The following is a 27,324-nucleotide window of genomic DNA, read 5'->3' as shown; positions in this document are numbered from 1 at the left end:
AGCTAAGGGATTATATATACGGAAGGGGAATCCTAAACTACGAAATTTATTGAAGTTACATTACTACGTACATTATATCCATATGTTTACAAATTTAAGTATTGAAAGTACAAGTACTAATTATAATGAAGGAGCCAGAAAACCCTTGCTGCAGGTAAACAAGCAAGTACACTATAAAAGACAAGCTGAATAAGAGATCGCATCATACCTACAATACACTTTATCTTTCAGGTTTATAAGGTAAGTAGAGACACACACATGACACTGAAAGAATTTGTGATAGCACGATTGCACACTAAAGTAAATGAGCACATGGTTGAATATATGAAAGAGGTGTTAGTGACCATCGAGCCACTGTACACTTAACTATGAAGATTTAGTTTTAAGTTAGTATTAATTTTTTTCTTCTAGGGAACGATGCATCGACACATCCAAAAGTGAAGAAAGACAAATGCTTGTTGAGTGTTAGTACCATGTAAGCATAAGAGAGGACCACACCGCAAGTAAATATGGTTGTAAGCTTATGATATGTATACATGTGATAGTGGGAAAATATGTGAAGAAGTATACAGTTGCAGTACTTCGCATATCACAAGGCTGAACTAAGGTGGAGCACTACCAAATAATCAAGGGGTCAAAACCAACTACTGTGAGCATCGACTACGTATGAAAGCATCAAACACCTCATTTATATTGAATTTTTTTATGCATGTTTGTTACTTATATAAACACTATTTTACACTCATTGTACATGACATGTAGTATTGATGATACACCTCTGCATACCTCTGCATATGAAATGGTTATCCTTTATATGATGAACATAATAAGTAAATACTGAGGTGCACTTTAAACACTGAACAAGTATTCGATACGAACGGTATCTTCAGGTTTACATAGTGTTTATAAACAACGAACTATTTTGTTCTTGGGAACACAGTTAAGACCAGCAACGAGAAGTAACTGAGTACATAAATGCTTTTCCATGAAATTTCTTTAATTCTTTGAACTTGATAAATATGCTCTGATAAGAAGTCACTGTAAATTGAAGTGAAGTGTATGTCAATTTATGCCACAAAGGAAAAGCAAATCTATTACTGTATGGATATTATGTAAAGAGTGTACAACCAAATAAGAGCAAAAAGTGTGCTCATGTAATTGGAACTCAACAGTGTAACAAAATAATAATTTAACAAAGTGTACTAAACAAAATGACAATCAGACTGTAATGTATATAAGCAACAATAATGGTATGTAGCAAATAAATAGGATAAGTTTATTTTTGTAGTTTTATTTATTTTTTGTTGTTATGTGTATAGTATAGTAAGTGGCAAGGACACTACAAAAACTTTGTGTAATGCAACGGTATGTAAGACGTTCAAAAACAAAGAGCAAAAACATATGAAACCTAACTGCAAAGTGTTAAGTGTGCGTGTGAGATATGTAGGTGTGGGTGTGATGAACTAAAAAAAATGACAATTCTTCATAAAAATATGAATTTTCTGTGCTCAGCAATGTCGTAGATGCAGCAAGAAACTTACCATATCGGCAGATGTCAGATGCACAGTTGATATTCCTACTGAATAAGTGTGAGAGACAATGTGAAATACTTTCCTCAGGCCGCTAACATGGAAACCAGTAGTCAGCGCATCAAAGATTTCACAAAGGATCACGCCGCTGAACACGAGCTTCACGAATTTGTGCAGTAAGGACGATGTGGACGCATGATATGAACTCTGACTTTGTATTAAAACGTGAAACCAAGCTGGAGCGATAACGGACAGTGAACTGTGCATGTATGCTTCACAAGCTAAACACAGGACAGATACTGAGTGACAATAATGGGACTATGCACTTACAGCAAGCACTTTGTTAGGAAGGAGAACTTATGTATGTATGTGTTAAGGGAGCTGACATGCCTATATTGTCATCTTTTGTGAGGACTAAATCTCTCCAGTCCTTTTTCTTCACACTTCTTCCTTTCCCTTCAACTTTTGTGCCAGAAGAAGGAGCCATTCTGAAAGCTTGTAGAAGTTAAACCTTTTCATGCGTGTGATCCTGCTACTGCTTGGTGAGTAGATTCTTTTTTTTTTAATCCATTTACAAGATGTAAATATCATAATTTTGGTAACTTTGACAATGTTATGTAAAAGATGATTAAATGAAATCGGTGCATACAAAACTTCAGTGCTGTTATATTCATTATTTTATGTATGATAGAGCATAACTGATAAAAAAAACTTGAATTTGCATTAACAATAAAAAATACAATTCTCAGTAAATTTATTTATATAACACAGAGCACCATAGGTAAATTTAGTGTCTAGTATTTATCATTTACTGAAGCAGAGTTAGTATGATTTCATCAGAAAGTAAGTTATCACTTGTGGCATAGCCTCAAATTCATGACATCAATTCTGAACTGTAAGACTTTGTTTTCTTGTTGGTGCCTAGCTGTCTAGATGATGGTGTTCTGTCTAAAGTAAGCAAATGCTTCATTTTAAGTATTAATTGAAACAGTGGCAGGTTAAGAGCAAGACAAGGAGCAGCAGCTTTTTTCAAAGTATCTAATGTTTCTGAACACAAACAAACAAACATAAAGTCATCTAGGAGTAATTACCATTATTAATACTGTCACTAATCAAAACTGGTTGTTATTTTACTTTACAGAAGTTGCCTGTGGTGGCTGTTTCTGCCATTAGTGCTTAATTTCACTCAATATGCATCCCTGAAGATTCTCTTTTAAAACGGGATTTACAGATCAAAATATGCAAATGAATGGAATCATTTGTAGGACTGTTCAGTAACAATTTGACCTGTATCTTGTGTTGATTAAGTAATAAGTGTTTCCCATAGAACAGTTTTCAGATACGCTACAAATTACTTCAATTTAATTTTATCAAGTGGATTGGTTATGCATTAATTCAGTATACAGTTCTCTTGTCTAGCTGCAGCCCCCCCCTCCCCCCCCCCCCCCTTCAAAATGATGAAACTAGTAATTTTCAAGTATTACTATTAAATATAGTTTTGGAAGAGTCGTATTAACTCACTGAATCATCATGTAGGTTAGGAACAGGAGTGGAGCTACAAGAGGCTCCCAATTTCACATTCCCCATTCTAAGTTTACATCTATTTCTACCTCTATGCATTGCAGACCAGACATAGAAGTGCACAATAGCAAAATATCTTGTTCTTATTTGCCAACACTTACAGGCCATGTTCTGTGAATTATTACGCATAATTTTCAGACTGATCGTTTACACCTCTTAAACTTGCTTCATTGGCAGTCGTATGTAATGAAGAATGTTTCATAATTGTACGATTCCCCAAGGACTGTTGCCAGAATTTACTTTTCTCTCTGCATCTACACAAATTGCTCTCAAGTACAACAATTTACAGTGTAAAAATATGTAATGAACTAAATGAAAATCCTGCTATTTACCTGCCCATATTTGAGGCACCAAATGAGGAATTATCATATACTTCAATATAATCAAAGTCACAGTCCTCATCAAATCCTTCTTCCAATGCAAACGAATCCCATGTAAGTTGGATAGATTTCCCTGGCGGTGCTGCAAGAATCCATCGGCAAGTTTGTCCAGGTGAATAAGAATTTGGATATCGTGGAGATTCAAATGTTCCATTGGATCCTTTCAGGATGCCACCACATCCTGCAAAATTAATGTCATAATACATATACCAAGAAGAATTTTGTACTTTAGTAAAAAATGCAATATAATGAAGAAAGCCTCAAATATTATTAAAATATACGCTACATATAAATCACAGAGATACAAGTAAGTTATTGCAAGTTTCTGAACTGCAACGGTACATATTTGATAGCGTATTAGTATGAGGCCTGTTCAAAAAATTCCAGAATATTTGTAATTTTGCTCCAATGGCGTGTTTGAGCAAAATGCGATTGGTATCCTTGCACATGCTTGTGTTTAATGTGTAGCTGCTAGAAGTTTCATTGTTGTATGTCTGTTAGTTATTGTTTAGTGTTGTATTGAGTAGTACACTGTGCCACACAGTTTGCGAATTTCAAGATGGTAGAGTTAGAGGAGCAACATTTCTGCATTAAATTTTGCATGAAACTCAGGAAAACCTTTGCAGAGACACAACAAATGATGCAAGAAGTCTGCAATGATGAGGGCCTAAGCCATAGTTGACATTATGAATGGTTCACACAGTTTAAAAATTGCCGGACAGAAATTAAAGGTGACCCTTATTAAGGACCTCTTCGACGTCTACCAATGACACTCATTTCAGGAACGTCAATGAAATTGTGCATGCTGATTGAAGACTGACTGTCCACAAGACTGCAGAAGAATGTAGCATTTCAGTTGGATCATGTCATGAAATCCTGACACAGCATCTTGGAAGGCGATGTGTTGCTGCCAAGTTCATCCCATGGCTCATGAATCAAGACCAGAAAAATCTGTGCTTCACAATCTGTTAAGAGCTTTTAGATAGCGCAAATCAGAACCAGATGTTCCTTAAGAGAATCATAACTGGTGATGAGACATGGGTCCATGGTTATGATGCTAAGACCATGGTTCAATCTTCACAATGGGTCGGGAAAGTTTCTACAAGACCAAAAAAGCTCGTCAAGTCAGGTCAAATCCATACTGATAGTTTTCTTTGACTTTGAAGTGTTAGTTCACCATTAATTCATGCCACAGAGACAAACTGTAATTGATGGTACTATTGTATGTGTTGTGATGCCTGTGAGAAAATGTGAGAAGGGAACGGTTTGAAATGTAACAAGACAATTCATGGCTCTTGCATCAGGATAATGCGTGTCTGCATTCATCCCCATTGCTGCGTGACTATTGCACAAAAAACTAAATCACTGTGCCACTTCATCCTCCATACTCTCCAGATCTAGCCCTCGTCGACTTTTGTATTTCCAAAGTTGAAAACCTCATTGAAAGGATGAAGATTTGCAATGATAGATGATATAAAAGAATATTTGCAGACAACACTCCATGCAGTTCAGATAGAGATATACTAAGACTGCTTCCAGAAGTAGAAATGGTGTTGGGAGTGGTGTAGCAATTGTGTGAGAGAATTTCCAAGGATACCATGCACAATAAGAAAGAGCAAGTGTAGAGAAATTTTGTGAACAAAGTTCTGGAATTTTTTGAACAGATCTTGTACACCACAAAATCAGCATAAGTTGTGTTACTGTCATCCTGTACAATGCAAAGGAGACAACTTTTCTGTGCAGGAGTTCTGCATTACTGTCTACAAAGATCTGGGTTTACGGTCCATTAATTTAACTGTCACTATTCAGTTTTTGGAAAACTAAATGAAATTTTTTTTCCAAAGGATAAACTTTTCACATTATTAACCTTCATACCACAAGCAGCACTTCACTGTCCTCCACCTCTACCCTGCTGTCGTACCCCTGCCCCATCACAGCCTCCTCCTTACCCCCACCACTCAAACTGCTTCTCTCATCATGTTCTGTTGCTTGCAGTGTGGCCTTGGCAGCCACAGAGAGTGGTCATGCATGTGAGTGTCGTGTTTGGATGAATGTGTGTGTGTGTGTGTGTATGTTGTCTATTTCAGAAGAAGGCCTTTTGGCCAAAAGCTTACTTGTTTATCAGTCTTTTTGTTGCACCTGTCTGCAACTCAACATTTCCACTATATGGTGAGTTTCATAATATTGTCAGAACTATCCTTCATATTGTCTGCACTAGGATATTCTACAAGGCCCTTACTGACAGTTTAAAATGACGGCTCTTTGAAAAGGTTATTCTAAAACAGCTAATAATCACACATGACTATTCATAAAGTCATGAATGTGGACTGTTTATTGCAATTTTTAGCTGAGGTAAAACTTATGTTAGAACTGTAGGACAGATGCTGAAATGTTTAGAATTGAATTTCTGAAGAAATTATTTTGTTTCAGCTACCTGTAATGAGACACTATATTGGAAGCGAGCATCACTATCCACAATTATTTCAATTTTTTTTTCAAGTGATTATTGCTGTTCGTGGTCTTTTTGACCATGTGTCACTCTCTTGTAATTTTCACTTTCTTAGTTATTATCTTTGTTGTGAAAGTAACATTCCGCAGGAGAACAAAAGCAGATGTTTGTTTACAATTTCATGTATGGGACAATAAGGGCAAAGATATTTCATCATTAGTTATGATGATGAGTGCTGATTGTAACATACACATAATATATCAAGTGTCTATTGGTAGAACATATAAACACTGAGTCTCCTGTCTCCATGTAAGATGTACAGGTATCCACTAGTTTCAAACTACACAAGCATAAAGACTCTTGAAATAATAACACTATTCTAGGACACTATACTGGAATGTAAAGTGAGACTCTTATACTACTATTTTCTGGAGGAAAATGGATCTTCACAGTACTGACAATCAACAAAAATATCAATTTCAGTAAATCCTCTCCTGTATAAATTTGGTGAACTGATGCAAAACCACAAATATGTAAAAATATCTACAACTGCAATGTTCAAATCAGTGACTCATACCCAAATCCACTTCAAAACAGAAAACATCATCAAATACACATATTCCCTTTTAATTTTATGGCTGGTAATTCCTACTAAACACTATAAAGGTAATTACAATGGATATCCTTTTAACATATACAATAAACATTTAAAGAACACGTACAAACACTATAAATTCAATTGGATTCCTGGATCACCCATCTTTGTTGGATGTGTGAGAGTGGCCCATTATCTGTCTGGGTGTTGTTAATATTTCTAGAGTGAACCCCATAATGTCTGATGAAGTATGAAGTGAGACAGTTACTGAGTGACTATACCTCACACACATTTAACTGGAGACTAGCCTGGCAAATTGCTAGGTCAATAAGACGTTTCTGGCTACGTCACTGAGATTGTCCAAAATAACAGGACAGAGTTGGGCTTCAATGAGGGAAGGTAGAGTCTATAGTACCTATTACTTGCCTGTAGAACATATTACTGTTAAATGTACTCACAATTCATTGTAACTGACATGTTACTATGCACTGACACTGTACCACAGCAGACATACGTCTGTTCGCTATAATGCTCTGACACTGGTAATGCAGTTGTAACACTGACATAAAGTAATTTAGAGAAACAATGGCATATCCTCTTCAAAATACCTTTGCCAGTATTTAAACATGGCATCTCTCCAACAACAATCCAGTGCCCCGCTATAACATCAAATCAACTGATGAAGAAAGTTTGTGGTCCACTAAAGTACTATGGATCCCTCCTCTCTCTGTGGTTAAAGGTGTATATATACATAGGAAGAGACAGATTGCTATTTAACATAAAGATGGCATGTCAAGTTGCAGTTTGGCATGATTAAAAGACATTCACATGTAGCTTTTGGCCACAGCCTTCATCAATAAAGAGCGACATACTCACCACATTCACGCATGCACACACACACACACACACACACACACACAAACACAAGCAAGCACACCTCATGTACACATGACTGCCAACTCAAGCATCTTGGGCCGGAATGCAACTTCATGTAGGATGCAAGCAACAGTCTAGAGAAAGTGGGGAAGGGGAAGGGATAATAGTGTACAGGTGAAGAGAGAGACAAATGCTGTCTGATGGAGTATGCAGCGACTCCAACAGGTATTGTATCAGTAGGTTGTGGGGCAGGGGGGTGGAGAAAAAAGGAACAAAATATGAGAGGAGTGGGAAAAGACAGATGAGTGTGTTGGCAGGGGGCTGCAAATAAATATGGTGGGAGACAAGAATAGGGACGAGATGGTAGGACATAGGTGGTAGAAACTGTTGGGTGGAGCATATGGGGACAATACGTTGGTGTAGGTTGAATCAAGATAATCACGGGAGTGGAGAATGTCTTGTTAGGATATGTCCCATCTGTACAGTTCATAAAAGTTGGTGGTGAAAGGAAGGATCCAGATTGCTTGGGTAGTGAAGCAGCCACTGAAATCCAGTGAGTTACGTTCAGCGGCATGTTGTGCTACAAGGCGGTCTACTTTGCTCTTGGCCACAGATTGGCAGTGGCCATTCATTCTGGTGGACAGCTGGTTAGTAGTCATACCAATATAAAAAGCTGTGCAATGAATGCCGCAGAGTTGGTAAATGACATGGCTGCTTTCACAGGTGGCCCGCCCCCTGATGGGGCAGGATAAACCTGTGACAAGACTGGTATAGGAAGTGCTAGTTGGGTGTACTGGGTAGGTTTTGAACCTGAGTCTTCCACAGAGATATGGTCCTTGCGGCTGGAGGGTTGGGATTGGGGTGGTATAGGATGCTGTGGAGGTTGGGTGGGTGACAGACGCCACTTTAGGAGTGTGGGAAGTAGGGTAGGATGTCCCTCATTTCAGGGCATGATGATAGGTAATCAAAGCCCTGGTGAAGGATGTGGTTCAGCTGTTCAAGTCTGGGGTAGAACTGGATCTCATAGGGGACATTAATTTGTGGCTGGTTTTTTTTTTTTTTGGGGGGGGGGGGGGGTTGGGGGTGGGAGGGTTGGGGTTGTGATGGGAAATGGCACAGGAGATCTGTTTGCGGACTAGGTCTGGGGGATAGTGCCTGTGTGTGAAGGCCTTGATGAGACCCTCAGCATACTGAGCAAGGGAGGTTTTGACACTGCAGATACATCGCCCCGGGTAGCCAATCTATATGGGAGAGATTGTTTGATGTGAAAGGAATGACAGCTGTCAAAATGCAGGAACTGCTGGTGGTTGGTGGATTTAATGTGGACAGAGGTGTGGATGGAGCCACCAAGAGAGGAGGATGTCAACATCTAAGAAGGTGGCACGCTGGGCTGAGGAGAGCCATGTGAAGAGGATGAGAGAAAAGGTGGTGGGGTCGTGAAGGAACAAAGATAGGGTGTCTTGGCCCTGGGTCCCAATCATGGAGATACAATCAATCAACCTGAATCAGACTAGGGGTTTGATGTTTTGGGAGCCTGGGAATGTCTCCTCTAGATGGTCCATAACAAGGTTGGCATAGGAGGGTGTCATACAGGTGTCCATGGCTGTGCTGCAGATTAGTTTATATACCTGCCCTTCAAATGAGATATGAAGGACGTTGGGATACGATCCTGGAAGTAAAGGAGTGGGGACAGTGGAGAGTTGGTGAAGGAAGTGGTTGGTGTCTTTGATGTGGGAGGCTAAATTATGGGCAATTGGTTGGAGGTGTTGGTCAATGAGTGTTGAAATTCTTTCTGCAGGGTCACAATAACCAACTACAATGGGGCATCTAGGATTGTTGGGTTTGTGGATTTTGGGGAGCATGTAGAATGTGGGTGTGCAGGGAGTCACAAGGGTCAGGGGAGTTGTTCTGGGAAGGGCCTAAGGCCTTACGCAGGGATTGGAGTTTTTGTTGGACTTCTGGGATAGGATCACTCTGGCAAAGTTTATAGGTTGAGGGGTCAGACAACTGGTGGAGGCCTTCTTTCAGGTAGTCACTGTGATTCATTACAACAGTGGTGGAACCTTAGTATGCAGGTAGGATTATTAGGTCAGGATTTGTGTTGAGGTTGTGTATGGCTGTTTTTTCTTCTATTGAAAGGTTGGTGTTCTAAGGAAGAGCCCTGGGAAAGGATGCTGTGGCTAAGTTAGAGGTAAGGAATTCCTGTAAGGTGACCAGCAGTTAGTTATGTGGGAGGGGAGTATCACAGTTGGACAATGGTATGAACTTGAAGAGGCAGGGTTCAATATTGGAATTAGGGTGGTTTTGGCTGGAGGGATTGGTGGCAAAGAAGTGCTTCCATTACAGGGATTGGGAGGAGAGTAGATCTTTGACAAGTCCAGCATGGTTACATTTGGGTGTAAGCTTATAAGGTGAGGCCTTTGTAGAGGACTGAAACTTCCGTAGAACTGAGGGTTTTGGTGGAAAGGTTAACTACAGTGTTACAGGAATGTTTTGGCTCTGGATTTGGTGGAGGGTTGGTAGTGAGTTTTGTGGGATTTGGCAAGCTGAAAAAGTTGGCTGGGCACGGTTTAGCTGCTATGAGGGGTAGACAAGAAGCAACACTTTGGGTACAATATGGGTTGGATAGTGGTGCCCCGAGGTGGCAGTAGAATGTCAGGAGGTTGCATAATTTAAGGGTGTGGTGTCTGGAATGCTTCTCCAGGTGCTGGAGAGCAAGGGATTCAGTTTCAGAGTATGTCCCACAGTCCCAATTATTAGGGTTTCTTCCCATTCCATTCACGTATGGAGCATGGCATGAATGATTGTTCGAATGTCACTATGTGTGCAGTAATTATTCCAATCTTATCAGAATGATTCTTAAGTGGTGGTACATAGGGGATTGAAGTAAATTCCTAGAGCCATCATTTATAGCTGGTTCTTGAAACTTTGTTAATAGACTTTGTTGAGACGGTTTATGTCTATCATCAAGAGTCTTCCAGTTCAGTTCCTTCAGTATCTCTGTGACACTCTCCCATGGATTAAACAAACCTATGACCATTTGTGCTGCCCTTCTCTGTATATATTCAATATCCTCTGTTAGTCCTGTTTGGCATGTGCCCCACACACTTGAACAATATTCTAAGATGGGTCACATGACTGATCTCCTTTGCAGACGATTGCACTTCCCCAGTATTCTACCAACAAACCTAAGTCTACCACCTGCTGTACACACGACTGATCATATGTGATCTTTCCATTTTATGTCCCTACAGAGGGTTACATGTGGGGATTTGTATGAGTCGGCCAATTCCAACAGTGACTCATTGATATCATAGTCATAGGATACTATGTTCTGAAATCTTTTCAAGATCTGACTGAATATTTATGCAGCTTCTTTCAGACAGTACTTCTTTATATATAACTGCATCATCTGTAAAATGTCTAAGGTTACTACCAATATTGTCTGAAAGGTCATTAACATACAACATGAACAACAATGGTCCCAAAACCCTTCCCTGGAGCACACTCAAAGTTACTTCTATATCTGAGGATGATTCTCCATCCATGATAGTACGCTGTGTCCTCCTTACCAAAAAGTCTTGAATCCAGTCACAAATTTCACTTGATACCCCATATTGTCATACTTTTGACAATAAGCATACATGTTGTACTGAGTCAAATGCTTTTTGGAAGGCAAGAAATACTGCATTCACCTGACTACTTTGACCCAAAGTTTTCAGTATGTCAGTAAAAGTTGCGTTTCACATAATCGATGTTTTCGGAATCCATGCTGGTTGGCAAGGAGGAGGTCATTCTGTTCAAGATACCTCAATATGCTAGAGCTCAGAATATGTTCTAAGATGCTACAATAAACTGATGTCAAGGATACTGGATGGTAATTTTGTAGATCACTTCTATTACGCTTCTTGTAAACAGGTGTTACCCGGTCCTTCTTCCAGCTACTGGGCTTGGTTTTTTGTTCAAGGGATCTATGACAGATTATAGCTGGAAAAGTGGATAACTGAGCCACAAATTCAGTACAGCATCTGGCAGGAATTCCATCAGGCCCTGGAACTTTGTGCAGTTTTAATTATTTCAGCTGTTTCCCAACACCACTAACACTAACACTTATTTCGTTCATCTTCTCAGTCATATGAGGATTAAACAGGAGCAGTTCTCCTGGGTTTTCCTTTATAAAGGAGCATTTGAAAATGGAGTTAAGCATTTCAGCTTTTGCTTTGCTGCCCTCAATTTCAGTTCCTGCCTCATTCGTTAAGGACTGGATACTAACTTTAGTGCCAATAACATCCGTGCCCGAGGTAGGATTCGAACCTGCGACTGTAGCAGTTGCGCGGTTCCAGACTGTAGCGCCTAGAACCGCTCAGCCACTCCGGCCGGCTCCAAACCAACAACCTCCTTCATAGTCGGCATGAACAACTATATCCTCGACCACAATTAGTTCTCCTTTGAAGGCATTACCTACAAACAAATCTGGGCTATGGCTATGGACACCCATGTGGCACCTTCCTAAGCCAACCTATTCATGGGCCGTCTAGGGGAATCCTTCCTAAACACCCAGAATCTTAAACCACTTATCTGGTTCAGATTCACTGATGACATTTTTGTGATCTCGATTGAGGATGAGGACACCCTATCCACATTCCTCCACAACCGCAACAGCTTCTTCCCCATTTGTTTCACCTGGTCCTACACAACCCAACAAACCACCTTCCTAGATGTTGACATCAACCTCAAAGATGGCTACATCAGCACCTCTGTCCACGTTAAACCTACTAACCAAATGCAATACCTCCACTTTGACAGCTACCACCTGTTCCATACCAAGAAGTCCCTTACTTACTGCCTAGCCACCAGTGGTCATCACATCTGCAGTGGCAAGTAGTCCTTCTCGAAATATACTGAGGGGCTCACTGAGGCCTTCAAAGACCGTAATTATCCTCCCAACCTTGTACTAAAACAAGTCTCCTGTGCCTTATCTCTTCAGTCTCCCACAACCTCCCGAAGTCTCACCGTCTGGCCACAGAGAAGCATTCCTCTCGTAACTCAGTAGCACCCAGGACTGGAGCAACTAAACTGCATTCTCTGCAATGGTTTCAACTACCTCTCATTGTGCGGTGAAATGAGAATTACGCTGCCCACAATCCTTACCACCCCTCCCACAGTAGTATTCCACCGTCCACCGAACCTATACAATATACTCCTCCATCCTTACACAACCCCTGCTCCCAACCCCTTACCTCATGGTTCATACCCTTGTAATAGACATAGATGCAAGACCTGTCCCACCAATCCTACCACCACCACCTACTCCAGTCTGGTCACAAGCATCACCTATCCCATCAAAGGCAGGCCTACCTGAGAAAACAGTCATGTCATATACAAGCTAAGCTGTAACCACTGTGCTGCATTCTATGTGGGCATGACAACTAACAAGCTGTCTGTCCACATGAAAGGCCACCTTCAAACTGTGGGCAAGAAACAAGTGGACCAATCTGTTGCTGAACACATTGCCCAACATCACATTCTTCATTTCAGTGACTGTTTCAGAGCTTGTGCAATATGGATCTTTCCCACCAACACTAGTTTTTCTGAATTGTGCAGGTGGGAAGTCTCCCTGCAATAGATCCTACGTTCCCATAACCCTCCCGCCCTCAATCTTCGTTAGTCTTTTTCTAATCCATCCAGCTCCTTCCCTGTTCCCATTCCAACAGTACACAGTTCTCGTTCCACCAACACACCCAGTCCTTTTAATTCTCTCCTTTTCTACTACCCCCTCCCCCCCCCTACTCCCCACCTCCTTGCTGCCCTCTGTCTAACCTCCCAACTGCATCAAGCTGCCCTACCCTCTCTCCGCCTCGTCCTTGAATGCTCTGCAGCAGCACTTCATTGTCCCCCACCACTACCCTGCTATCTCTCCCCCTCCCTGTCCCAGCCTCCTCCTAACCCCCACCCAGTTGCACTCGTATCATGGAGTGCTGGTGCCAGAGGCTTCAGTCATGTGTGTGTGAGTTGCATTTGTGTTTGCGTGTGTGTGTGTGTGTGTATGTGTGGCTGTGTCTGTGCGTGTGTGTATGTGTGTGTCTGTCATCTATTTTCAACAAAGACCTTGTTTGCCAAAAGCTTATTTTGTGACCCTCTTTTTGTTGTGCCTACGTGTGACTAAGGATCTCCGTTATATGGCGAGTATCGCCAGGAGGAAGTTAGATGGAGCCTATAAAAATATTAAGGAGGCATTTGGAGAAAAGAGATACAACTGTATGACCACAACAGCTCAGAGGGGAAATCAGTATAAAGCAAAGAAGAAAAATCTGAAAGTTTGAAGGAGTATATAGAGAGGCTATATACGGAAAATGAACTTGAAGGCAATACTGCAGAAAGGAAAGAGCATGTACATGAACATAAGATTGAAGATAGGATACTCCAAGAAGAATTTGACAGAGCACTAAAGACCTAAGTCAAAACAAGGCCTCTGGAGTAGACTACACTATGCCAAAACTACTGATATCCTTGGAAGAGCCAACCATGACAAAAATATTCTGCCTTGTGTGCAACATGTATGACACAGGTGAAACACCATTAGACATTAAGAAAAATCTAACAATGCCAGAAGAATGTAACAATTCCAAACCCAAGCAGAACACATGTTGACAGGTGTGAATATTAGTGAACTATCAGTTTAATAGATCATGGTTACAAAATACTAACACGAATTTGTTACGGAAGAATGGAAAAACTGGGAGAAGAAGGGGACCTCACAGAAGATCGGTCTGAATACCATAAATATGCAATAACACAAGGTAATACTGACCCTACGACTTCAGTTAGAAGATATGTTAAGGAAAGGCAATCGTATGAGGCATGTTCAGAAAGTAAGTATGCTGTGACCTTAACTGGCTGTGTTTCTTGTTTTTGGAGGGTTGGCAACACTGAGTGGTAGGGGGAAATCCTCTGACCAGAGCGAGCATTGCTGGAATACTGTAGTAGATAAATTCATGTTGTAGTGTCCAGTTGTGTGAAAGATGTTGGTAAGAAATACCATCATGTGCAAGCCACGTGCTCTTATCCACTTCTATTCATTGAAGGAATAACATTTACTGGAATGTTTTCATGAATGAAAGTAATTTATGATAATGGTATTATGAACAGAATGAGTGTGTTTAAGTGATGTGGAGAATTTAGTGGAGGCAAAACATACGTTCATGATGAACAGAGGAGTGGAAGACCTTCTATTTTGGCTGATGAATTGGTGCAAAAAATTGGGGAAACTGTTCATGAAGACAGCTGATTAATAGTGAATGAAATTTTTTTCAATATTTTCCACTATACTCCAGAAATCTCTTATACAAGACACTAGTAACAATGCTGGAATACCAAAAATCGTACACAAGATGGTTCCCAAAAGCGGTGACACGGCAGCACAAGAAAAATACGGTCAGTAGCACCTGCGAGTTTCTTCAGTGAATCTTAAAATGGAAGGTGAGGATTTTCTGATCTGTACTGTGGCTGGAGATGAAATGTGGGTGGCTCGTTAAACTCTGGAGACAAAAAGACAGTCATCACAATGGTGTTACATCAAATGCATATGTCAAAAAGTTCCAAACCACAATTTTGGGCAAAAAAACATGGCCTCAGTGCTTTGGCACTGAAAAGGCATCATTTTGGTCATACACAACAATATTTTGAAACCAAAAAAAAAAAAAAAACTCAAAAGGAGCATTCAAAACAAAAGTAGAGGAATACTGAGATGAGGAGTGTGCTTATTGCACAATAATGCCTGTCCTTACACAGCCTTAGCCATCATGGTGCTCTTGGATTCATGCAGGGATGTTTTGAACTACCATCCACATTTCCCTGAGTTGGCACATCCATATTATTATCTTTTCAATACAAATACAAAAACCTGTAACTTCCACATAATTACCACCCCTTTCAATGCATGTGGTGAGCCTCGACACAAGCTTCTTTATGGAATCCTTGAAGAACTCTCCAACAAACTTCTTCCCCCATTTCAGAACCTCCTTCTCCACCTGTTCATTGGTTAAAAATTTAATTCCTTTCATGTGTCCTTCAGGGAGGTGAAAAGATGACAGATAAGCTTATCCATTATGGATATTTAAAAACCCGTCACCTTTTACTCAATATAAATGCAGAAAACTGTAGCCATTCACTTTACTGAAATACTTATTTATTCCATAAACCAGTTTTCAAATCTTTTCAGGCTCATATCTAGACATGACTATTTCAAAGAGTAATGCTAGGTGCTGGCTCTATGGCAAGAAGATGTAACATGCTTTAATATATCACCATGATTATTATTTATGTGGTGACTTGTCTCCAAAAATCAGTTGTGTACTTACTGAGACAGTATGGGTGGCTTGTGTTGTTAATGGATATTGCCTTTAGCTGCAATAAACAGAATCTGCCTTTACTAATACTCCAGATCATGTTACTGCAAGAACAGAAATAAGTTAGCAGTTCATTTGATGTATTGTTCTTGTTTTTAAATGTAAAGTTCATGGTCATACAAACAGTTGCAATTCTCTGGAAACGTTTTATTATTTTATTTCTGAGCATTCATGTTAATGACAATTTCGATAACACTTCATTACATGCAAACAACAGCAAATAATGTCTCTGAGCCATGTATGCCTATGTTATATTTTTGTATAAAGATCTTTGTAACAACCAACAGTTGTACAGCACATGCTGGATGCTGGCAAAGTTTCATCACTATGATGTATATACATACATACCCTGCAAAAAGCAAGTCCATCAAATTGGAGGCTTATAGATGGATATTAACACAAAATCACCAATACTGTTGTGTTAGGTGCACATTTCATTTTTGGATCCAAATCACCACACATACAACACTCTTGGTGATGTATCAAAAAGCATGTTCCACCTTCTTGTCACACAGCCAGTACCATGCACTATGCTTTGAAACAGTCATGTACCATCCTATGCACCAACTGAAATTGAGGCTGATAAGGTCTGAAAACTGGTTTATTGAACAAATAACTATTTCATAAAAGTGACTGGTTGTAGTTTTCTGTGTTTACATCAAATAAACAGTCACGGGTTGTTAAACATCCATAATGGATAAGCTTATTCTCTCATCTTCTTATCTCCCTCAAGGTGTATATGAGTGTAATTAAATTTTTAAGCAATGAATAGGTGGAGACAGAGGTCCTGAAGCGGGGGAAGGAACTGATGGTAAAATTCTTTGAGGACATAAAGAAGCTTGTGTCACGGCTCACCACAAGCTGTGAACAGGACGTCAATTTTGTGTAAAAACAGTTAACATGTGTATCAACAATACCCTGTACTTTTTTTAAATACACTTTTTCTGAAAAAGATTTAAAAATACAGCACACTTAAAAAGTTTTTGATAGTGCTGAGTCACAGTCATTCAATACTTTTTAAAAGAGTAAACCATTATTTGACTGTGTACTATTATTTTATGTTTTGTACTATCCAGATTTCAGCTTTTATGCCATTATCAAGGACAGTACTAAACATCGTTAGACCATTATTAAGTCATGTCTGTTAAGGCAGTCCAAAACAGGTAAATAAGGCTAACATGTCTTTAAGATGTAACTGTTGACATTCCTTGATAGTTACATCATAACGATATGTGTTATCCTTGTTACCTCCTTTGGACTGCCTTAACATACATGACTCAATAGTGGTCTAATAACTTTTAGCATTGTATCTGATAATGGCATAAAAGCCAAAATTTGGATGTACAAAAGTTAAACACAAGGGAGTGTCATCGTCCCCCCCCCCCCCCAACCCAACCCCCCCCCACCCCCACCCCCCCCCCAAAAAAAAAATAAAATAAAATAAAAATCTTATCTCCTTCAAAATACTGTCAATTACAATCAATACATTTGTCCCATTGGTGCTTTCACTGTTCAAAACTTTTTTGTACACATTTTTTTCTTGACTTCTTCAATGTTGTCAAATCACTGTTCTTTCATGCCCCTTTTCATGTGTGGAAATAAGAAAAAGTCTCATTGAGCCAGGTCAGACAAGTAAGGTGTTTGGGGCAGCAGAACCATATCATTCTTGGACAAAAACTGTTTAACAGACATGGCTGTGTGTGTGCAGGTTCCTTGTCGTAGTGGAAGAACCAGTCTCCTGTTTGCCACAAATCAGGTCTTTTTTGATGAAGACTGTTGTGCTGTCTTCTTAAAACTTCCAAATAAAAGGTCTGATTATCTGCCAACAGTCTGTGAGCACAAGCTCTCCAGTTTTTTCAATATTTTCGTTGAATCAGGCAGTTAATGAACGTTGTGAATGGGGTTTGTCATCAATCGACATGTCGCCATTTTAAATCCAGCAAACCATTCGTACACATGAGTTTTTCACATAGCATCATCTCGGTAAGCTGTTTTCAACATTAAAACACTTTCAGCAGCATTTTTACTGAGTAGAAAACAAAATTTTACAGTTGCACTTTGTTCACTTTAACTTACCATCATAAAAAACAAAACGAAAACAAAACAGTGCTTGCAAAGACAGTCACTGCAGATGAACAGAACAAGGCAGGTTGATAACACAGGTGGCACTGGACTGGCAATGAGTTGCACTATATATGCCTAGCGGTGGAAAGGCGTACTACACAAACTCTGCCAGGGCAATGTTACCTTTTTTCCACCCTCCCATTTAATAATACACAGTCAAATGATGGTTTGTGCTTTTAAAAATAGTACACTTACGTTCTGAATACGAAATCACAGTAATTTTAAACTCTTCACAAATAAAGGATCTACATTTATATCAGTAGAACCTCCTTATCGCTCTAGGTCTTGGTTGACATTTGTTGTACATTGTTGGTGGTTTGTAAATTATTAGCATGTGTGTTCTTACATTAATAGTTTGGGCACAGAAAGTAAAGACTTTTTCTTCATAGTCTTTAATACAATGAATATTACTAAAGAAGAGAGTAACTAGCAAACTTTCCAGATTCTGAGAACTATTTTTTGGATAGGATTGAAACAAATCTTCTAACAAATACCTGAGCTTGCAAAGTGATACAAGATTATACAAAAAGGCATATAAAATACATAAATAAAAATCTTATTTCCTTCAAAATACTGTCCATTACAATTAATACATTTGTCCCATTGGTACTTTCACTGTTCAAAACATTTTTTGTAGTCATTTTTTTCTTGACTGGCTGAAAGAAAAGGAGAGGAAACAAATGTTTCAATATAAACTGATAAGGATGATGTCTTTAAGGAAACTGAAGCTGGACAGGCACAATTTCAAAGTGACTATGCAGTAACAGAAATGTTAAATATCAATATTTTGAAGGAAGTACCACCATCAGTCACAAATGGGCTCTGAATAATTCAATGGTGGCAGTTGAAGATTTGTGCTGGACTGGGAGTCAAACCCCGAATTCCCACTTTACACGACCGTTGCCTTAACTGCTTAGGCTATCTGAGTGTGTTGCCCATCCAACCCAAACTGTCAACTTACCACACCCTATTAAATAGCATCCCTGTACATTTACCTCATATGACTGCTGCACTTCCTGCATTCCCAGAAGAGGTCTGGGCCCTCACACTGAGGATATCAGAGTAATCAAGCTTACAAATACAATATATAATGTTTTTGATACAGTGGCCATAAATATCAGTTTTGCGAGGGAGATACCACCATCAGGGGCACCACTGTTTTTTGTACAGCTGCATTAAATACCAAGATTTCAAGGGAGTTGCCAACAACAACTGGTTTTGATACAGTGGCTGTAAAAATCAATATTTTGAGAAAAGTACCAACATCACCAGCAATTGTGCATTGAAATAAATGGTGGAAGCTGAAAACATGCTGGACTGAGATTCGAACCCGGATTTCCCACTTTAAGCAAGAACTGCCTTAACCACTTCAGTTATCAGAATGCACTTTACATCCAACCCAAATTCTCAACTTATTGCACATTACTAAGAAGCATCCCTGCTCATTTACCTCATAGGTGTGCAGTATTTCCTGCATTCCTGCATGAGATTTGGACCTCATTGTGCATTTGCACTGAGGATATCAGATTAGTCAAGCTTACAGATGTACTATATACATGTGGTGTCTGTTCTGCTGGACATGTCTGAGATCCATGTACACACCAAATGTGCTCAGACATGTCCCACACAACAGAAACCACACATACATAGTTTACCTGTAAGCTTGACTCTTCTGATATCCTGTGTGTGAGTGCACCAACAGTAGGGTTCAAACCACTTGTGACAATGCAGGAAATGCTGTGAGAAAATGAGGTAAATGGACAGGGATGCTACTTACTACTGTGCAATAAGTTGTTTGGGTCAGATAGAAAGTATGATCTGATAGCTGAATCAGTTCACAGGTGACAACTTGTGTGAAGTGGGAAATCTGGTTTGAAGTCCCAGTCCAGCACAAATTTTCAACTTTTTGCCACTGAATTATTTCAGTGCCCAACTGTGGCTGACTTCAGTACCTCCCTTGAAATAATGATTTTTATGGGCATAGTATCAGAAACAGTGGTGTCTCTTCTGTCAGAAATGTCCAACAGAACAGGCACCGCATGGGTGTAGTATATATGTAAGCTTGACCGCTCTGATATCCTCAGTGAGAATGCACAATAGGTTCCAAACCCCCTGTGGGAATACAGGAAATTCTGAGAGTATATGTTGTAAATGGACAGAGATGCTACTCAGTAGTGTGCAAAAAGCTGAGAATTTGGGTCAGACAGAAAGCATACTCAGTTAGCCAAAGCAGTCAAGGTGACCATTCATGTAAAGCAGGAAACCCTGTTTTGAGTCCTGGTCCAGCACAAATATTCAACTTTCACAACTGAATTTCTTCAATGCCCATTTGCAGATGATGTTCGTACCTCCCTCGAAATATCGATGTTTGACAGAACAGACACCACATGTGTATAGTATACTGTTAAATATATCATAAGAATAAATGCATATGACTGAAAATAAATAGGACCACCTAAAACAGATAATTACTGTGAAGTAGAGAACTCAAGTTAATAATATCAAATAAAACAATGGAAAATTTTTGTTCGGATGCAAGAGAAAATTATTGCCAAGTTTAAACTCCACATATCCTTATTACTGATATCACACTTCAATTTTTTTTTTTTTTTTTTTTTTTTTTTTTTTTTTTTTTTTTTTTTTTTTTTTTTTTTGATTGAAATAAATCATTTTAATGGAAACAAAAATTCTACAATCAAATTTGGAAGCATTAGTAATATTTCCATTCTGGATGGAAAGACGGGCCAGATGTCACTCATCACTGTGTTTCTGTAATTAATCTATAAGTTAAGAACATGATAATGGAAATCCTAGGTCTTACCAGTATCTATTGTAGTGTAATTTGCCAAAAATCCACGCTTTTGTCTGGACTGATCTGTAGTAAATTCCATCCAAAGATGGTTGTATGTGGAAATAATAGTTGGTGGGTTGGCACTGCCACAATATCGTCCAATCAATGGAGATTGTTTGCTGTGTCCATCACGAATCTACAACATTTGGCAAGATTTACTTACTTAAGTAATTTACTTATCAGTGCATAAAAATTACTTAATACCTAAATTATTTATTATCAAGTAAACATTCCTGAAATTATTGTTTGTATCAACTAACTCATTGATTCAAAAATGGTACAAAAACATAAAATTATGAGTGCTCCTTCAGTCATGTTCATTGGCAAATTACTATAGAACATATTCAGATCATCTTATAATGACTTGATAAAAAGTTGAAACCAGTAAATTATACATTTTTAGTGTGATTTGAGACAGAATATATAATAATATTAATAAAATTACAGGCCAACCATTGTGTTTTCCTAACACAGTATGCCTAGTTTGTGTGCACACGTAACAATTATGCCTCAAAGCAACACACTTTTTAGAGATGCACTATTTAATTGAGATATAAAACTTTTTTGTTGGTATTTAGATTCCCTAGATCCATTACATTCCTTTGGACTACCAACATAGTAGAATTTGGCCCTGTCTTACTGCATTGTCTGTCCATTCCCATAACAGACAAAACATCAGCAAGAACAGTCATATCATTTTAGGACCTCAAATGCAAACACTGTTCAACATTTTACTTGATAACAATACATGTTTGCAATAGATATGGATGAACTCAGAAAAAAAAACATACATGACCTGATGCTAACTATCTTCAGATACAAGAAACAACTTTCTTACCTTCTTTTTAATTTCGGCCTTCTTCATAAATAGAAAGCACACAAACATTCACACAATCACAACTCACACACATATGGCCACTGTCTCCAGCCACTGTGGCCCACCTACGAACTGCAGCTGCATCTGCCATGATCAACAATCCAGGGTGAGTAGAGATGGTAAGGATGAGGGATGTGGTGGGGAGTGAGAGGGATAGCAGAGCAGAGGTGAGAGAAAGTGTTGTGCTGTCTTTGAGAGTGTGCAAGGATGTGGTGGAGACAGGATATGGATGTTATGTGCAAAGTCAGGATACTGTGCCAGCAGGGAGTATGGAGTGGAGAATAGGAAGGAAGGTCAGCAGAAAAGGGTGAGGGGAGAGAAGTAAAGAAAGAGAAAAGAATAGTAGATGTTTGGCAGAATAGAAGGCATGTGAGGTGCTGGAGTGGGAGCAGGGATGTAGATAGAGGGCTGGGACTAGCGAAGGTTGGGGACATGGGTGTTGTGGGAATGAAGAGTGTGTTGTAGGAAAAGTTCCCACCTGTCAAATTCAGAAAAACTGCTGTTGGTAGAAAAAATCCAGATGGTGCAGGTTGTGAAGCAGTCTTTAAAGTGAAGCACATAATTTTGGGCAGCATGTTCAGCAACTGGGTTGTCCCACAGTCTCTTGGCCACAGTTTGGCAGTAGCTGTTCATGTGGACAGACACCTTGTTAGCTGCCATGCCCACATAGAAACCAGCACAGTGGTTGTGTCTTGGTTTGTAGATCACATGGCTGCTTTCACAGGTAACCCTGCCTTCGATTGGATAGGAGATGCCAGTGACAGGACAGGAAGGATGTATTGGACAGGCCTTGCATCTACATCTACTGAAGAGATATGAGCCATGGAGCAAGGATTAGAAACAAGACTGGAGTAGGGATGGGCGAGGGTACTGCATTGGTTTGGTATTTGGCAGAATATCACTTTGAGAGAGATAGAGAGGACAGTAAGTATGATGTTCCTCATTTCAAGGACATAATGAGAGGTAGTAGAAACCTTGGTGAAGAATGTGATTTGGCTGCTCCTGTCCTGGGTGGTACTGAGTTGCAAGGGAAGTGCTTCTTTGCAGCTGGACTGTGGGTACGTAGGAGGTGTTCAGGGACTGGAGAGAGAAGGCACTGGAAATTTATTTCTGAACAAGGCTGAGAGAGCGCTGTCGGTCTGTGAATGCCTCAATGAGATGCTTGGAACATATCGAAAGGGACTGCTCGTCACTACAGATATGGTGACCACACATGGCTAGGTCATATGGAAGGGACTTCTTGGTAGGAAATGGGTGGCAGCTGATGGAGTGGAGGTATTGTTGGTGGTTGGTAGGATTAATGTAGGCAGAGGTACTTACATAGCCACACTTGAGGTGAAGGTAGACTTCTAGGAAGCTGGCTACGGCTGAGGAGGACCAGGTGTAGCAAATGGAGGAGAAGGTGATGAGGAACTGGAGGAATGTATATGTCATCAATGAATCTGAACCAGTTGCGAGATTTGAGTTTTGGGGTTGTGAGGAAGGATTCCTCTAGATGGACCATTAATATGTTGGTATATGATAGTGCCCTGTGGATGCCTGCTGCTGTACTACATGTTTGTTGTAGATGATATCTTCAAAGCAGAAGTAACTGTGGGTGAGGTTATAGTTGGTCATGTTGGCTATGAAGGAGGTTGTAGGTTTGGAGATAGTTGGGTGTTTGGAAAGGTACCATTCAACTGTGACATGGCCTTGGGCGTTGGGGATTTAGTGTAGAAGTAGGTGACATTAATAGTGAAAAGAAGGGTGCAGGGTGGCAAAGGAGTAGGAACTGTGCAGAATCAGCAGAGGAAATGGCTGATGTCTGAGGGTAGGTTATGGTTAATAGGCTGGCAGTATTGGTCCACATGTGTAGAGATTCTCTCTGTCAGGGCACAATAACAGACCACCCTCCTCAGTGGCTGGGTTTATGGGCTTCAGGAAATATTTAGAGCATAGGAGTATGATGACTGGTAGGGGTGAAGAAAGAGACAGATTCATAGAAGAGTTTTTGTGATGGGCCTAAAGATCTGAGGAGGATGATTTCTGGAATGGAGTCACTGTGGAAGGGTTTGAAGTTGGATGTATCTGACAGCTTGCTGATTCCCTTTGCTATTTAACCCTGCGCTTCATAACAATAGCAGTGGAGCCTTTGTCCACAGGTAGGATAATAAAGTCAAGAATAAGTTTTCAGGCAGTGAGTTGCACTTCTTTCTGCAGATGTAAGGTTGTTTTCAATGTTTCCATGACAACTAACAAGCTATCCAAACATGCTGAACAACGCAAAGTGCTTCACTTCAAAGCCTGCTTCACAGCCTGTGCTACCTGGACCCTAACTGTGAACACCAGCTTTTCAAGAATTGTGCAGATGGGAACTCTCTCCAAAGCATAATTTGTGTTTCTGTAACCCCCTGACCTCAAACTTCACTAGTCCCAGTCCACTATCTGCTTCCCTGCTCCCATTCCAACACCTCACAAGCCTTCTATTCCATCAATGCATCTACTAGTCCCTTCCCATTCTTTACTTCTCTCCCGTCTCCATTTTCTGTTCGCTGTCCTCTGCCCTCTTCCCAGCCCCCCCACCCAGCAAAGTGTCCCAACTCCACATCTAGCATCCCTATCCTGTTCTCGACATGTCACTGCATGCTCTGAAAGGCAGCACAACAGTTCTCCTGCCCTAGTCTGCTATCCACCTCCCTGCCAGCCCGATGGCTCCTCCTTACCCTCACTACTCACCCTGGAGTGTTGCTCGTGTCAGATGCAGTTGCAGTCTGCAGTCAGGCCGCAGTAGCCATGTGTGAATGTGTGTGAGCTTTCTATTCCCTAAACCTTAAATGTTCTGTAATCTTTTCATTGTGCCAGACTAAGACTTATCTACTCTACATGGTGAGTAGCAATCCACCCTTTTCATAATATTCTTGTTATTCCATCCTGTATGTTCCATTGTTTGATTTTGTCCACTGGCTTTTCTTCCATCCCACAGCTGTGTTCTTTGTTACTGTTCTCTCACACATACTTTACTCAGTGTCCATCCTTTCCTTTCTCTTCTTTCCTGTGTTTTACTGTCACCTTCCAAATCACACACACTCTTGACTTCTGACCCACACTGTATCAACGGATCAGTTTACACACAACACACAGTTATGTGGCCTCATGGATTGTTGCAGTATCTCATGCCTCACATTATACCCACCAATATCATCATTCCTAGACCTTCTTCACCCTTGTGTATTTTCATACATTATTTTCTGCATCTTCTTGTGCCAGTCATTGAACACCCTTTCCAACCCCCATCCCCACTCTCTCTCCCCTTATTCCAGCATGCACATACTGACCTCATCTATTCCATTTACACCTGCTACTCCCTCTCTTCCCACCTATCCACTCACCAACCTGCATACCACTATTATCGACTTATTAGTTATTTTTCTATTTGATCTCATTGTGTTCCATACTGATTTAAATTCATTTTCATCTTTCACTATCAGGCCTACCCTCTCAGATTTCACTTTCTTTCTCCATGCTTCATCCATTTTGTCCTTTTTTGTTATTTTTCCCACGTATTTTTACCTGTTTCTTCTCTTCTCCTACGGATCCTTGCTACTTTAGTCTGTGTCAATACAGAAAAGTTATCCTGTTCCGGCATCACTGGCTAGTTCATGGGAACACCCCAAATGGCCTAACCATCAAATTACCCATCTCCGGCTGCAGCTCCTCCTTCCACAATGACCTCTATCTATTTAATTTTCATCAGACCACAGCTCTCATCAACTTGGTCCATCAAAACCATACAAAAAGCCCCAGACATTCTTACAAACCAACTCTCCATCAGTAAAATTTCCTGCTCTGTACTCCCAAATTCCTGCAATTCATCTCCCGGACTGAAACTTTTATACTTGAGGAAATAGAGCAGCAAGCACTATGCCACCTCAAAAAACTCTCCAACCTGTCACCCCACCCCCCAATCCCACCTTGGACTACCACTGTCCACCAAGACTACAAGGGCCTCCAAACCTCTTCCACATAATTTCATAGTTGACAAACCCTACCTCGCAGACATACAACATTTACCTCATCCTCAGAAACTCCCTCCCACCATTGTACAGATTCAAGAACCTAAACAGACCCAAAACACAGTCATGAACCTTTCCTCCAAAAACCTTAGTCCTAAGAATGCATCAGCCCCTTCCAAAAGCTTGCCCCACTCCCAAATCCAGTCATGCTAGAATTGTTGAAGATCTTCTTTCTCCCAGTCCCTACTATGGAAATACTTTTTCACCACCAATCCTATCAAACAGACTCAATCCAAAACCTATACTGAACCCTGCCTGACTCAGATCACTCCACCATCCAATCGTGATCCATTATCATTTCTCCCAAATCAGACCTTATTAATTTCCAAGCCTAGATCTTACCTCTTCATCCTTCTGAAAATCGCTCAATATGGAAACCAATCTAACATTTGCAGAAAGAACTGAAACCCACCACCTAAAAACTGATATGGACCTTATAATCCTACCTGCGAACAAAGGCCGCGTCACTGTGGTTTTGCACTGCAGAGATCATGTGGTTTTGCTCTGCAGAGACCATCTGGCAGAGGGACTCCACCAGATTTCTGATTTGTGCCCCTACAAACCCTGCCACAGTGACCCCATTCTAGAAATCCAGAGGATCTCCAGTCCCTCCTCAAATCCTTTGCCCCATCCCAGACCCTCTCCCACAAGTCTATCTCTGTCCTCATCCCTATCACTTCCTCACTCATATCTTCCCGTGCTTTCTAAACTCCATAAACCAAACCACCCAACAGGTCTGACTGTTTTCGGTTGCTGTGTCTGCACTGAGAGAATCTCTGCTCTCACAGACCATATCTCATATCTTCAGCATATTACATGTAACCTATCCTCCTATGCAAAAGACACCAGTCATTTCCTCCACCAACTCTCCATAGTTCCTGTTCCTTTACTGCCTGTCACCCTGCTCATCACTATCAATGCCACCTCTACACAAACATCCCCAATGTCTATGTCCTTGGCGCTGCCGAACACTACTATTTCCAACACACGACTGACACCAAGTGTACAATCTCCTTCCTATCACCATGGCAAACTATACCCTCACCTACATTTACTTCTTCTTTGAAGTCACCATCTACAAACAAATCTGTGGTATAACAATGGGCACCCACGTAGCACCATCCTATCCCAACCTATTCATGGACCATCTAGCGGAATCCATCCTAACCATTCAGAATCCCTAATTGCACACCTAGTTCAGATACACTGACAACATTTTAGTGATCTTGAACAAGGATGAGGACACCCTATCCACATTCCTCCAGAACTTCAACACCTCCTCCCCAACTCTCTTCATCTGGTCCTCCACAATCCAATAAGCCACCTTCCTTGATGTTGACCTCCATCTCAAAGATGGGGTACATCAGTACCTCCATCCACATCATTCATACCAATCACCAACAATACCTCCACTTCTCCAGCTGCCACTTACTCCCTGCCAAGAAGTCTCTTCCAAATCGTTTAGCTACACATGGTCGTCACATCTGTAGTAACGAGCAGATCTATCACATACATCCACTACCTCCCACTTCAGGCCTATCACAGGCATCTACTATCCCATCAAAGACAGGGCCACCTGTGATAGCACCCATGTGATCTACA

General features: G+C 40.5%; 1 protein-coding gene across 1 annotated transcript in view; it reads right to left on the bottom strand.

Annotated features, from left to right (window-relative positions):
- The window catches only part of LOC124545739 (cubilin-like), a 718,402-nt gene that overhangs the window by 546,976 nt on the left and 144,102 nt on the right, over positions 1-27,324 (bottom strand). The window contains exons 18-19 of the mRNA XM_047124681.1: positions 20,764-20,929; positions 3,443-3,671 (exon numbers count right to left, since the gene is read on the bottom strand). Coding sequence (XP_046980637.1) covers positions 3,443-3,671; positions 20,764-20,929 — 395 coding nt within the window. The remainder of the gene's footprint in view (positions 1-3,442; positions 3,672-20,763; positions 20,930-27,324) is intronic.

This window comes from Schistocerca americana, chromosome 8 (assembly GCF_021461395.2).
Source record: "Schistocerca americana isolate TAMUIC-IGC-003095 chromosome 8, iqSchAmer2.1, whole genome shotgun sequence".
In the NCBI taxonomy this organism is placed as follows: Eukaryota; Metazoa; Arthropoda; class Insecta; order Orthoptera; family Acrididae; genus Schistocerca; species Schistocerca americana.
The sequence above is the reverse complement of the archived record's forward strand: the minus strand, read 5'-3'. Positions and strand labels throughout refer to the sequence as shown.